The sequence below is a fragment of the Schistocerca serialis genome, chromosome 5, assembly GCF_023864345.2.
Source record: "Schistocerca serialis cubense isolate TAMUIC-IGC-003099 chromosome 5, iqSchSeri2.2, whole genome shotgun sequence".
Classification (NCBI taxonomy): domain Eukaryota; kingdom Metazoa; phylum Arthropoda; class Insecta; order Orthoptera; family Acrididae; genus Schistocerca; species Schistocerca serialis.
This window is the reverse complement of record NC_064642.1, coordinates 355,720,331-355,736,291: the sequence shown is the minus strand read 5'-3', so window position 1 is coordinate 355,736,291 and position 15,961 is coordinate 355,720,331. Positions and strand designations below refer to the sequence as shown.

General features: G+C 39.6%; 1 protein-coding gene across 1 annotated transcript in view; it reads right to left on the bottom strand.

Moving 5' to 3' along the window:
• LOC126482343 (lon protease homolog, mitochondrial-like) overlaps positions 1-15,961 on the bottom strand; it is a 153,901-nt gene that overhangs the window by 30,730 nt on the left and 107,210 nt on the right. Inside the window, exons 8-9 of the mRNA XM_050106424.1 lie at positions 2,426-2,565; positions 203-324 (exon numbers count right to left, since the gene is read on the bottom strand). Of these exons, the coding sequence (XP_049962381.1) occupies positions 203-324; positions 2,426-2,565 (262 nt within the window). The remainder of the gene's footprint in view (positions 1-202; positions 325-2,425; positions 2,566-15,961) is intronic.

Sequence of the window (15,961 nt, the reverse complement as noted above, 5' to 3'; positions counted from 1 at the left end):
AGATCGTTGTAAAAGGAATTCGCGAGTCGAAAAAGGTTGGGAACCGCTGCAATAAGGCTTTTTTCAGGGGCCAATCACATTTACAAACTACAACATTCTTTTACAACCAAGCTGGAGAGGTAAGTGAATTTGGTAAACTGTGAAGCTGCTGTTTCAGGTACAATTAGTATTATTAATCACTCTATAAGAAATAATTACATACCTCCCTGTTGAGAGCACGTGCTATTGAGCGTGCTATGCTTGTTTTGCCCACGCCAGGAGGTCCATGGAAACACAAGATTTTGCCTTGTGTTGATCCTTTGAGCTGGCTTACAGCAATAAATTCTGTCAAATAAAGAACACTAAACATCAGAGATCTATAAAACACACACACACACACACACACACACACACACACACACACACACACACACTAGCTTGCAATAGACAGTGTATGGCACATTAGGGTCATTTCACACAAAATATTAATGTATATGTTTTATTAAGTGCTTGAGAACAGAACATTTGGCACTGTGAGACAAGGTACAAGAGAGTGAGAGAGGCAAGCCATGTCGCTAGATGTCTTGTGTACATTACAACTGAATAACAGGCTTTCTCATTCTTATATACAGTCTATGATCAGCATTTCAAAACCTATGTAGCTATGCATGACAATTAACCCATTATGAGAGTTCAGTCTTCTGTTAATTAGGTGTTCTTACAACTTTAAATCATATGTATGGTGCATACCTAATAAAGGAGAACTTAAAAATGTGTCCACATGGCTGCACGCCTGTGTTGCTCCACGTGAGTAATTAGGTCACCGCCAAGTCCCTCGACAGCCAGCTCAACTTTAGCTTTCGGACAGATCACCAGCCACATAGTGAAACTATGCCAAGGGCACCAACACTGCCATCTTGGCTGTCACCAGACTCCCAGGTAATGCTGTGCAACCACTGATCTGGAAGACCCTGTATCACTGCTAATCACCTCTACCAACAATTAGGACATCGTCCTTGTGTGCATTGGCAACATAACTGCCACATAAGGTAATTTCAATTGTATTATTTAATCACCACAGAAATTCATTTCCGTTGTATTTTTCAATCATCACAAAAGCACATTCGCAGTTTTACAGCATGCATGAACTTTGTCCTCAAACTGTACTCAATTGAGTTCATGTTCAATAAACAGTGTTACTTCAATCATGCCACCATGCAGCAGGATACTTTAAAAAGCAAGGCACTCTAAGATGTGCTTAATGTCTTAGACCTGGTAACATTCAAAAAGAACATTGTATTCATCATTGAGGTCCCAATCTTGGTAAGCTGGTCTTCATTAGTATCACAATTGCTCACTGAGAGTCTTTCTTCATTTTAGTTCTGGTACAACAAATGTCTCCTCTGACCAATAAATGGCATGCCTTTCGTGAAGGGGCTGTCTGAATTTCCCATTGTATTTTATGAGCTGGTCAGTGCACTGTGGAAGCAGAAGTGTTTGCTGGTTTATACAGGTTGTAGGGAGCCGGTGTCTCCTTGTAATCAGCTACTACACAGCACAATATCTACTTTTTTCACATGTGCAGATCTTTTCCAGATTGGGCAGGCATATTTGACTCCAGAGAAACACAAGCTATTGGTTTTCATTTTATCTTCTGCACATCAATTTTTTTAGGATCCTTTTTCTTGCTACAGCATTTGGCTGTACATTCATAATGATCCTTGATTTTGATACCTATCTAAGATAAGGTTCAGATACTTTGATGAATGTGCACGCTTTACCTGGATGAATATGCATGCTTTACCAGCTGGTATTGCCATTACTAGTTAAGTCTTTGTAATACTGACATGTACAACAGTCTTTGAAGGATTTGTCTCAGTGCATTATCCCCATCATATGTTAGCAAACTTACAACCATAATGCTGGATGTGTATGAATGCATACCCAATCAGAGGACTCAGAAATGTGAACATGTAGCAACAACAGTGATAGAGACACAAGTTACTAAGGCACAGCATAAAAATCATAGGTGTCGTGCAAATTTTTTACACCCTTTAGTTTGCACAAGACAGTACTCATCCAAAATGTAATCGAGGCTCTATGAATAACAGGAGATAAACATGCTTTACCTAACTGTAGAATGTATATACCATAAAATGAGTGCTTGTTATGTGACTAGCCAATATTGTAAAAAATTAACTTCTACAGCAGTCATGGGCATCCTACAGCAGGTTTTAAAAATTACGCATCAGAAGAACCATTCACATAAACACATACTTAATATACAACAACTATATTCCAAGATCCCACTGCTGGGCAAGTAAAGCGATTTCTTGTTCATGAGTCCTTCTGATACAGAGTAACATGCCTCCCTGCTGTGAGTAAAACCTTCTAATTCTTGCTTTTACTATAAATTATACTACTTCTATAGAGAATCTAAACTCACCAAGCACTCTCTTCTTCACATCTTCCATACCATAGTGATCTTCATCCAAGATTTCCATTGCTCTTTCTATGTCCAAGTTTTCTTCACTTGTTAAACCCCAGGGAAGGCATGTAAGCCAGTCTAAATAATTTCTCGTTACACTGAAACAGATATTGCAACAATAATAATAAATTATAGCATACAATGCACAAAACAGAATTATCCATAAAATATTCACTGTTGTGGAAGAGTTGTTGAACCACTTCCCATCACACTTGCCACACCATATTAATTTGTAATTATACGATTGCTTAAGTGTAGTTCTCCATTGGCATTACTCCTTTTTCACATCTTATCCAAATAACACAATTTTTGTCTCCTCTCCATCACAAAATACTTAATTACACAGGTGAAAATCAAGCTTTGCTCTTTTCGAGCTCAATCTGTTTACCTTAAGCACAAAATTTACCAAGAGATAGGGGAGCAGAAAGATGTGTTGTTAATGTTTCATCTGCTGCAATGTAAAAATTAGTTACCCTTGTTCCTTCATTTCCTACATTTATTTCGAACAGAATTTGCATATCTCTTGTCATACACAGGGCATGTTTGGTGGTATTTCTATTTCCATTAGTTAGTGATAAAATTATGATCAAATGGCTGACATTGCACAGCCAATATCAATCAATGTGTTGATCTCCAATCTTATCACTTAGTTTCCACAATTGGCATTATCAGCTCTTTAATTCCTATGTGTTCTTCGTAGCACAAATCTTGTAATACTTTGTCGGAGACATAGTCTGTTAAAGTCTGTCCAGTATGGTTTTATTTATCTTCATGACCCTTCCTGACCCAAGTAATGGTCAAAGCACCCATATGTTTATTTTCAGCTCTCTCAAATACTCTTTCATATCTTCCTCATTGCTACCATATTTGGTGTAACAGCTGGTCTCTCTTGACCGAATTCCCAGGACGGATTTCTCTCTTACTGATGCAGCTGCTTCTCCCCCTGCTTATTATCTTTTCATCCATAATTTATTGTGGGAGCACGTCATGTTTGAAATGATGATCTTCACTATTTCATGACCCCCAAATGTTTCCCACCATTCCTAGTACTTTTGGTCTAACAGCTTCGCTCATGATTGACTGATTCAATTTTACTAGCAGTAAACAAATGTTTCAGAATCTCAACATATAATCATAGCCAGTTCTTCTGCAACTGCTAATTGTGGAGCCAAACTCTTACTCTTTATCTTCTACTTGGTCCTCAGATATGAGTTTTTGTCCCAATATTTACACATTCCTTTGATGTGATACTGGTATGTGGATTTGACCCTGTATTCAATAATGCTGAATTCACTGCCCATTGTTTGGTTGAAATCCATTACCAAAACAAGAAAATGTCTTTGAATGCTAGACAGCTATTCCGATTTTATGTAGTTATAACGGCCCATGCACCTGATTCTTCCTGCAAATATCCATGGACAAAATTCATCTTATCTTTTTCAGTTCACCAATACAGGTAGACATAATAAAACTGCAAAACATTCTCTGAGTAAATGCCACCTGATGACTTTATTTGCTAGAACTGTAACACACTAAGGAAACTACCATCGAATTATTATTATTATTATTATTATTATTATTATTATTATTTTTAATTCTGCATCCCTCATCTCTGCATTTCTGTTAGCAAAATCTTCCACATGCCTTGCTCCTTAAATGCTATTTTCTGGATATTGCTCTGTCATATCTGGGATTTTGGAATTTGGCGTCATTAGTATATATTCTGGAGTCACAGTTGGCAACTGGCCCTCCAAAATTTATTTGAAAGTATAAATTACCCAAGCAAATTACTTAAAAAAACACCAAAACAATTCATTTGAGATCCACCCTTATCATTTTATAGTATTTTGCAAGTAGTTGTGTGACTGATTTGAGCTGTTAATGGTTAGTATGTAGATTAAATACATAGTTGCTACATTTTGTAGCACAAGAAAGATGGGGGCAGAAGGGAGCTTGTTGGCGAATCAACACAGCATGTTGTGTTGATCCACATAAAAGCTCTGTACACCCAAAGAATTTTATGGAACGAAGTAGTAAATTTTATAAATCAATCTCTGACTCTGGCAACCTATGAATCCTCTTTTAATCAGAGCACGCAACTTTAACAAAAGCCTAATGACACTTTATGAAACTTTGATGTGAAATTCCAATTTTATCTTCTGGACATGCATACAATGTGCAGTGCACCAACATACACTTTGACATGGAAGCAATTCGTTTATTATGCAATGGCATGCACTTTGTGGCAGGCAGCAGTATTTTTATAAGGAGCAAAATAACAGGGTAACAGTTACTGAACTATAAGAAATAAAATCGTCAGAACTTCTGAACGGTTTGCGGTAGGATGTTCAAACTGGACAGTTTGCTGCAGGGCATGATGGGAGTTAGTATGCGCATTTGGTATGGTTTACCGATGAAGCCCACTTTTATTTGGATAGTTTCACCAATAAGCAAAATTGGCACATTTGGGGGACTGAGAATCCGCGTTCCACAATCAAGAAGTCTCTTCACACTCAACGGGTTACAGTGTAGTGTGCAATGTCCAGTCACGGAATAATCAGTGTGATATTCCTTTATTCCTTGATGGCACAGTGACTGCCAAACAGTACGTGACAGTTCTGGAAAATGATTTTATCCCCATTACCCAAAGTAACCCTGATTTCGGCAAGATGTGGTTCATGCAAGACGGAGCTCAACCCCATCGAAGCAGGAGAGTGTTTGATGTCCTGAGGAGCACTTTGGAGATGGTATTCTGGTTCTGGGGTACGCAGAGGCCACTGGCATGGGTCTCGATTGGCTGCCATATTCTCCAGATCTGAACACATGCGACTCCTATTTGTGGGGCTATATTAAAGACAATGTGTACAGCAATAATCCCAGAATCATTGCAGAGCTGAAAAGAGCCATTCATCAACAGCATCGATGTTCCAACACTTCAGTGGGTCATGCAGAATTTCAATATTCGTCTGTGCCACATTGTCGCCAATGATGGCAGGCATATTGAACATCTCATAACCCAACACTGTAGTTTGTAACTAATTTATTTATTTTCATACGGTTCAATAACTATCATCCTGTAAATACAATAAGCAAACTTTATCGTAACTTTGTTACAGTTGTTGCGATCTTGTACAGAGCTGTTCTCAAACTGTTTTGTTACTGTCAAGGCTTATAACATTTTTTTGCATGTAGGTGACTGCTAAAAAGTGTAAAGTTGATAGTGACACTAAGAAGTTTTTGACTGAATGGACTGAACAATATTGTTTTACGTCACCTGATAGGCCTCGAACTGTTCCAGTTTGCCTCATATGCAACAAAACTGTCGCTCTTGTTGAAGTGCCAATTTAAAGTGACATTATGAAAAAACTCATCACCAGTGTCATCCTAATTTTTCCTCCAAGTATTTGAGCTTATCCAGAGAAACTTCAGACATACCTAGCTTCTTAAAATATAAAACTGACTTTACTAAGCTGCTATATGAACCGGCAAGAAAAATCGACTGAAGCAGTGTTGCATGCGTATTGGATGCTTAATAAACACCAGATGCCTTTTTCAGAATCTGAGTTATTAAAAAAATATATGTTGGAAGTGGCTACGACACTTTTAGGAGCGCCGCAATTTGAAGTATTCCATTGTCGGCAAGAAGGAATCCAAGAAAAACCAAAATTTTGGCTGCTGACAACAATAGTAATTTGCTCAAACTTCTGCAGACAGTTCCCTGCTATGCCATACTACTTGAATGATGTGACATCACTGAAGACGAACAAATTCTACTTTCAAATGATTTTTGGTTATTGAAAGTAAAGCATTTAGGTAAGAACTATTAGCAATATTGCTGACTTGCGGAGAAGATTCATTCAAGGCTTCTGTTGACTTTGACAAAATCAAACATTAGTTACCATAAAATGGCGTCACTTTCAACTGACAGTGCCCCAGTGATCAGCAAAGAAAAGGGCCTGAAAAACAGAATCAAGGATAAGAATGCTGAGCTGCTATCTTACCAGAGCATTATTCACCAAGAAGCCCTTTGTGGAAAACTTAGTGGCACTCTGAAAGAAGTAATGGACAGGTCGATAGGGGTGATTAATTTTATAAGGTCTCATTCTGCTCTTCATCACAGACAGTTCAAAGAGTTTCAGGAGTTCATATCTGAGTGTGATTCAGTCATTCTTACTTACTGCAGAACAACAGTGTTTATTAGTGCCTGAACATTTTTGGCAAATAAAAAAATAAAGTTGCTGCAATTCTTAAAATCGCTCCTGAAGTTTCTCCAGTGGCAGAAAGGACTGATGTGGTTTTGAGGTTCTTCTACCTTTCCAACAATTTACTCCAAATGGAGATAATAGAATTGCAGGAACACATTTCCTTGCAAACATATAAAATTTCATCTGCCAAAGAATTTTGGAGTAAACATGTCCCAGAACACTATGGAAATTGCAAAAAATTATCCATTTGCCTGGCTACTATGTTAATGAAACTTCATTTTCAATAATGAATTTTTTGAAGAACCAATATTGCTCGCTGAAAATTAATATCCGCGCCCCTTCTAGACACTCTCTGCGTAAGCTGCTCCCTGTGTAAATATAAATTTAAAAATCTGGTTCAAGACTGCAGATAAATACAATTCCACCAATCTATTGCATTTCACATGAAAATAAAAATTAATAAGGAACATGAGGGTTTTTTTTACAAAAATTTAGAATGTATCCAGACACCAAACTAAAATTATTTGCAAACCTCTTTTCTAGAGCATTGCACCTACTTCCTAAGGTATCTTAAACTGATTTACATATGTACTAGGCCTATTTAACTTCCTAATTTTCCTTTGTCCCAGATTTCTCCATCAAGGCATAGTACTTCCGCAACCTGCTGTTCTGTCTGAGCTGAAAAGTCATCTGTCATCTTCTGCAAGCTTCGCTTCTGTTACTGCAATTGCCACTTTAATTTCAACACCTCTATATCTTTACTCCATAAACCTAAGTGAAGGGTGCTGGAGAGGATACTCCACATTGTACTACCGGTTCCATTTGTGTATGGCACACAGAAAGAGTGACTGCTTAAATGCCTCTGTCCTTGTTGCAATTAAAATGCAGTCTTCCATGTGCAGTAGGGGCATGCAGCCGTAGCACGAACTTGCATGGGAGTGCTCAAACGAGGCAAAGTCATACAAGTATCTAATTTCTGTGCACATCAGGGTCACCATGTGCAGGCACCATAGTTTCCTCATTTCAGGTAGGGAGACTTATGATACAATTGTGTGCCTGACTGCAGTTATACTCATTTCCTGCTTTTTTTTTAATTACCAATGATTAGTTAAAAATTCATTTGTCAAACCCATTCAATTTTCCCCTGCATTAGCATAATGGTCAAAAGGATTAATGAGAAACATAAAGAATTTTTAGACAATTATTAATCATGCAATTTTTTGTTTCTGGTAAATTAATTTCACTGACTTATTGGAATGAAATGAAATTACAGTCTACAATTCCTCACAAATAAGTATAACTGGAAACAAAAGTCAACCCTGGCCAATAAAAAAAGACTTCGTACTTCTAACAGGTACACAACTTGTACAATTCGAAGAAGAACACCGGATCATCAAACTGCTGCAATTGTCCCCAGCAGTAAGAAATCAACGTATGAGGGCTATGCTTGTCAGTACCAGTATAGCATCTCTGTATGCCATATACTCCTTTGCTGACAGTGGTCCAGTAAGATGAAATATTAGTGTGAATTCACTGTATGACCAGCAAGTAAGGTTTATAAACAGCATTCTACTTGCCTTCTTTATTTCTTCGACAGTATTCAGATACACTACAATGCTAAACATATTCATTAACCCAACACTTGTGCTTCTTTCGATAATTTTAGCTTTGTCTCAAAATAATAACATCAATGGCTCTAATGCTAACAAAATGAACATCTTGAACATTGGAATGGTATGCATACTTCTATTTAAGTGTGAATAGAATCTCACATGAACACACACTGAGAGAGCAATAGGTAGGATGTTTTAGTATATTCCTGGATTTGTAATTTGATACTGCATCTTGAAATTTTCTAATTATGCTCTCACAGGATAATTATTTATCTGCATGTCTCAGTAATTCAGGTTTTTCATTATTTTCGAAACACCCTCCCATGAGTCAACCAAGTCTGTGACCATTCATGCTGTCCTCTTTGTGTACATTCAACATTTCCTGTTTGTCCTATACGATATACCATACATACTTGAGCAATATATCCGGATTGTTCATACAAGAGTTTTGAAAGCAATCTCTTTTATAGACAGATTGGATTTTTCTAATATCCTACTAATGAATCAATGTCTGCCATCTTCTTCAATGTCTATGACTGAGCCTACTTCATCATTTCATTTCATATTCCAACAAATTGTTGTTACACTCAGATGTTTACAAAGGTTGACAGATTTCAAATGTGATTCATTGTTGTTTTAGTTATAGTTATAGTTATATTCATTGTTGTTTTGGTTATAGGGCACTGTTTCTGTGTTTTCTGAAGTGCACGGTTTTACATTTCTAAAGATTTACAATGAGTTCCCAATCTCTGCACCACTTGGAAATCTTTTCAAGATCTGACTGAGTATCTGTGAGGCTTTTTTCTGATAGTGTTTCATAGTAGAAAACTGCATCATCAGCAAAAAGTCTGAGGCTACTATTTACATTGTCTGCCAAGTCATTAATATGCAACATGAACAGCAAAGGCCTCACCACACTTCCCTGGGGCACACCTGAAGTAACAACTACATCTGCTTATATATGCTGCATGCTCCCTAATAAGATCCTCAATGAAGTCACAGATTTCATTTGATTCCCTATACAGATTTTTCTCAGAAGTATCTCTTGAAGCGACTGTTTCAAAATATGTTCTTATGGTTTTTCTTCTTCACTTCATACAACTTACAGGAAACTGCTGTGACTTTTGAGTCTTGTCTGAAGATAAATACATTTTCTGAATAAATTCATTAATGACATATCTTATTCTTGTCTTTTTGGAAGCCAAACTGATTTCAAGGGATACTACTAGAATTTTCTATAACACTTTGGATTTGAGTTGCAGCTTGAAAAGATTGGGAGAAGACTTTTGATCAGTTGTTTCCTACATCTACCTTCGAGCTTTTCTGGAATAACATGTTTACTACTGCATACGCTGACTTCAGTGCAACAGGCAAGCACTCTTCGAATGACAGACTAATTATTTCATAGAGAGATCCTGATATTATACTAGAAACTGTTTTAGCACTCTAGTGGGTAGGTCATTTCATCCAGCTGAATTTTTCTTTAAGATAATCTTACTTATTACATCTATAGTTAGCTGTAATTATTACAAATTTAGCTACAACTTCCCTGTTATCTGATCTAAGCCAAAATGATGACCATTACATATACACTCATTTCAACATATAATTCTGATGTAAAGGTCTGTCGAAAACTGGTTTGATGCTGCTCCCAATGCTAGTTTATCTTGCTTAAGCCTTCTTTCCTCTGTCACTGCTGCAGCCTACTTCCACTTGAATTTGCTTACTCTAGTCACATGCTTTGTAATATCTCTCTACAATTTTTATGCCCTTCACTACTAACAATTCCAGTCTGGTTCCTGTACAAGTTACGAGTAACCCTCTGTTTCACGTATTTTCTCTCTGCTGCTCTCAAAATTTTGAAGTGTGTATACCAGCCTACGTCACGAGCTCTCTCTAAATCAATAAATTCCATAAACATAGCTTTGCCACCCTTCAACCTATCTTCCAAGAGTAATCACAGGGTCAGTGTGTTCGCATTTCTCCAGATCCAAACTAATCGTCCTCGAGATTGGCTCGTACCAGTTTTTCCAATCTTATGTATGTAATTTGTGGCAGCGTTTTGCAACCACGACTCCTGAATATTACAGCACACTTCATGGTGGAGATGTTAAGTCACAGATTAGCACAACAAAGACTGCAAAACAAGTATACTTTCAGCCAAAAGACCTTCATGCAAGCACATCTCTCTCTTACACATGACCATTGCATCTGGCCACTGAGACTGGTCTCTATTGTCGTTATTCCATCCTGGCTTTTCCATTGTCTGAAACTTATAGTTCAGGAATATTCACATCTGCAGGCATCTACTTTCTTTGTAATCTGAATAATTACATTGTATCTGAAGCCTGAGGATATCTCGCCACTCTCATGAATCTTGCATACCAGGTGGAATAGGTTTCTCTCCCATGGGATCTCATTAATTCTGAACAAATGTCTTTTACATTGTTGTAAAACCTACCTTCTTGTTAATATGGACAGTGAAGAAGAAGAAAGAAAGAAAAAAAAAAAGCATTACTACCGACAACTCGGATGAATGATCTTAGCCCTGGGAAAAGGAACTGGAGTGTTTTATGCATACAAAAGCAACTTCCCCCCTGCCCCCTTCCACAAAAAAGGATATACCTACAACGTAACACACAGTGATATTTCATAACCAGTTCACAAGATATCGTTATTTAAAAAACAGCTGTTGGATGTGTTACACTTAGCAGCATCATTGTTCCTAATGATAATTTTTCTTCTGTTACCCCATTTGACATTCCTCATCTGACATTTCCAAGGCTGTAGCAGTGGAAATATTTTGTGCTTTTTTTTTATTAATACTAATTCTAAACATTTACACACGTGTTAATTTCATAAATAAGTTACTGAAGTGGTATTTTATCTGGCAGTTATTCTACATAAAGACAACATACTGCTTTTTAATTAATATATATAGGGGTTTTATACAGCCCAGGGTGTCTTACCTTATCATTTAGCTCATGTTGCTCCAAGTTTAAGGTCTGGCACAGTGTGGCCAAGAAATAAATCCAAGGGATCAGATGCACAATTGTGAGACAGCACAATACAGTCTAGAATGGCACACAAGGAGCTGTAATTGTTCTTGGATCACAATCAAATCTTAAGTGGCTAGCACATTGCCACGTCATGTCGCACCACACTCTGGCATGTAGTATCAATTGTTTTTTGTACATTCTAAGCCCATATCCTGACATGTGACATGCAGATGTTCAGTCAGACTATGGAAACACATTGTAATTCTGTCAGAGACAGCAAAGGACTTGGAAGAGCAGTTGAACCCAATGGACAGTGTCTTGAAAGGAGGATATAAGATGAACATCAACAAAAGCAAAACAAGGATAATGGAATGTAGTCGAATTAAGTCGGGTGATGCTGAGGGAATTAGATTAGGAAATGAGACACTTGAAGTAGTAAATGTGTTTTGCTATTTGGGGAGCAAAATAACTGATGATGCCTGAAGTAGAGAGGATATAAAATGTAGACTGGCAATGGCAAGGAAAGCGTTTCTGAAGAAGAGAAATTTGTTAACATCGAGTTCAGATTTAAGTGTCAGGAAGTCGTTTTCAAAAGTATTTACATGGAGTGTAGCCATGTATGGAAGTAAAACATGGATGATAAATACACTCCTGGAAATGGAAAAAAGAACACATTGACACCGGTGTGTCAGACCCACCATACTTGCTCCGGACACTGCGAGACAGCTGTACAAGCAATGATCACACGCACAGCACAGCGGACACACCAGGAACCGCGGTGTTGGCCGTCGAATGGCGCTAGCTGCGCAGCATTTGTGCACCGCCGCCGTCAGTGTCAGCCAGTTTGCTGTGGCATACGGAGCTCCATCGCAGTCTTTAACACTGGTAGCATGCCGCGACAGCGTGGACGTGAACCGTATGTGCAGTTGACGGACTTTGAGCGAGGGCGTATAGTGGACATGCGGGAGGCCGGGTGGACGTACCGCCGAATTGCTCAACACGTGGGGCGTGAGGTCTCCACAGTACATCGATGTTGTCGCCAGTGGTTGGCAGAAGCTGCACGTGCCCGTCGACCTGGGACCGGACCGCAGCGACGCACGGATGCACGCCAAGACCGTAGGATCCTACGCAGTGCCGTAGGGGACCGCACCGCCACTTCCCAGCAAATTAGGGACACTGTTGCTCCTGCGGTATCGGCGAGGACCATTCGCAACCGTCTCCATGAAGCTGGGCTACGGTCCCGCACACCATTAGGCCGTCTTCCGCTCACGCCCCAACATCGTGCAGCCCGCCTCCAGTGGTGTCGCGACAGGCATGAATGGAGGGACGAATGGAGACGTGTCGTCTTTAGCGATGAGAGTCGCTTCTGCCTTGGTGCCAATGATGGTCGTATGCGTGTTTGGCGCCGTGCAGGTGAGCGCCACAATCAGGACTGCATACGACCGAGGCACACAGGGCCAACACCCGGCATCATGGTGTGGGGAGCGATCTCCTACACTGGCCGTACACCACTGGTGATCGTCGAGGAGACACTGAATAGTGCACGGTACATCCAAACCGTCATCGAACCCATCGTTCTACCATTCCTAGACCGGCAAGGGAACTTGCTGTTCCAACAGGACAATGCACGTCCGCATGTATCCCGTGCCACCCAACGTGCTCTAGAAGGTGTAAGTCAACTACCCTGGCCAGCAAGATCTCCGGATCTGTCCCCCATTGAGCATGTTTGGGACTGGATGAAGCGTCGTCTCACGCGGTCTGCACGTCCAGCACGAACGCTGGTCCAACTGAGGCGCCAGGTGGAAATGGCATGGCAAGCCATTCCACAGGACTACATCCAGCATCTCTACGATCGTCTCCATGGGAGAATAGCAGCCTGGATTGCTGCGAAAGGTGGATATACACTGTACTAGTGCCGACATTGTGCATCTCTGTTGCCTGTGTCTATGTGCCTGTGGTTCTGTCAGTGTGATCATGTGATGTATCTGACCCCAGGAATGTGTCAATAAAGTTTCCCCTTCCTGGGACAATGAATTCACGGTGTTCTTATTTCAATTTCCAGGAGTGTAGTTTGGACAAGAAGAGAATAGAAGCTTTCAAAATGTGGTGCTACAGAAGAATGCTGAAGATTAGATGGGTAGATCACATAACTAATGAGGAGGTATTGAATAGAATTGGGGAGAAGAGGAGTTTGTGGCAAAACTTGACAAGAAGAAGGGACCGGTTGGTAGGACATGTTCTGAGGCATCAAGGGATCACAAATTTAGGATTGGAGGGCAGTGTGGAGGGTAAAAATCATAGAGGGAGACCAAGACATGAATACACTAAGCAGATTCAGAAGGATGTAGGTTGCAGTAAGTACTGGGAGATGAAGAAGCTTGCACAGGATAGAGTAGCATGGAGAGCTGCATCAAACCAGTCGCAGGACTGAAGACCACAACAACAACATGGAAACACTTTCATTTACTTCCGTATTCTCTCAAACTACCAAAAACATTTTGACACACTTTCTTTACGTAATCAAGCCATCTTCTCAACTACCCACAAAGAAGAGTACTAAATGTGTCATAAAAATCAAAATATGCTGACCAGTTCATTAAAAGAGCTTAGACAGTCATTCCTGGAGGGAGGCAGTAGGCTGCTTATTTCAGCACTGGAAGTGGCAAACCAATATTTGGACTCAATGACAGATGCTGGCTCTGCTGCTCTTGTGACACGCAATTGCGGGCTACAGGACTAGTTACCCATAGCTTACAGGTTAGCAATGAGGTGATATTCCAGAAGAGCCAAATATGGTTGGCATCATACACTAACCGCATGATCAGCCATGCACAGTGCAGCATCATCGAACCTTCCAGAAGGGTAACATGCAAAAGAAGCCATATAACGGGGCCCTCCTACCCTACTGGGGAGTGTGCAGTATTAGCAACGAGCGGATGATGCAATCTCCATGACACTCGTCAGCAGGAACCAGACTTAGAATATTTCACGTGCCTCGGTCAATGTGGGACACACAGTAGACTTAGCAAACGAAGAGTCAGTCGGTTATACATGGGACTTTGTAAATTGGGAAGAGTGTTAGGGATACTTCCGCGAAATGTACTTACATCTATGCTTAGATATTTCCATCCTGTTTCCTAAGTAGTTCCACCAAGGTCCATACCTGCACCACCCAAATTTTGCTTTTTAGTTGTGGTTGGGATATCAATAGGCAGCCCACCACTGGTTAACCTCATTGAATTCATTGACCAAGTTAAGGTCCCCTGTCACACATATCGTTGTCTTTCTTACTCCCTCTCAGGATATATCACATGATTTTCTGAGTATACTGATGGAGAGGTTTGTGATTAAATCATCATCTAGAAACCATGAAATAACAGTTTCGTTACAGTTTTATGAACAATTCTGTAAATTATAAGCTCTTGGGCCCTTGGAAGTTCCATTGTTACCATCACCCCACTACCATTCCGTGCCATGCCATATCACTGTGTGATAACCTGAAGTATATAAGAAAACCTCATAGAAATATGCTTTCAACTGTTGTCACTGGTATTAATATCAATAAACTTTGATAGCAAAAACATATTATGTTTCAAACTGGATGCTCTTCACATTATGGTCACTGTTAACTTGAAGCATGACACTGCAAGGAAGTTGGCTAAGACTACTTTGTAGTACAATCTTTAAACCAGAACTGAAGTGTGAATAATCAATCAGGATTCATACTTACATTTTTTTAAACTAAAAATCCTCGCTTTTGCTTTTGTGCAAACAATGAATTCACAGCTATGTGACAAATTCTCATGTGTAGTTTGCATTCATAAACATGCAATGGGAAACTGATCTGGAGCTTGAGGACATACCGCCAACAACAAATTCACAATGTCGGTGAGAACATTGAAGGGAGCCATGATTGAGAAGTGAACATTACAGCAATTCAATGCAATTCTTCACCTTACCTTATGAGACTCTAAAAACAATTGTTTCCAAAGCAAAATCAAAGGGATTTGTAACAAAATTACTTAGGCTGCAGTTATAGTGGAGTGGCACAGCACGATCCGAGCAGCACAGTACAGTGAGCAGAGCAGTGCTGAAGAAAGAAACCAGTGCTGAGAAGTGCACTTTATTATAGTGGTGCTGCAAGTAGAGTGGCATGGAGTGGAGCAGCACAGAGTGGTTTCTGAGAGCGGTGACCATAGCATTTGAGTGACTATGGCTGTGTTTTGGCAATGATGGCTGTGTTCAGCTGTTGCTGCAGGTTGCAGTCAGCACTGTTCCTGGCACTTGTGTTTCTTTAGTTGTACCGCTGAGAAAATGGTATCAGCGGAAGCTTCGATACCAGCTGTTTCTACTCGGTGTCCTTTATGGGATCACTTAAACGACTATCATCACAACCAATGCATTTTAGACAAGTTATGTGATGAGGTGGCAACAGAATCACAGCCTGTAAGTACAGAATACATTTCATTATTATCTTGTTTATCTCACTGTCTTACAACGAGATGTGATGATAAAGTTGAAGTAGCATAGCTGAGAATTACATCAAAATCATGTTTTATTATGTGATGGAAAGTTATCATAACAGTCTCATTTGGACAACATCATTTGAAGGTCCATTAAAGCTTCATCCAGTCTCATAAGTGTTTTACACAGTGTCTACTGTATGTTTCTCATTGA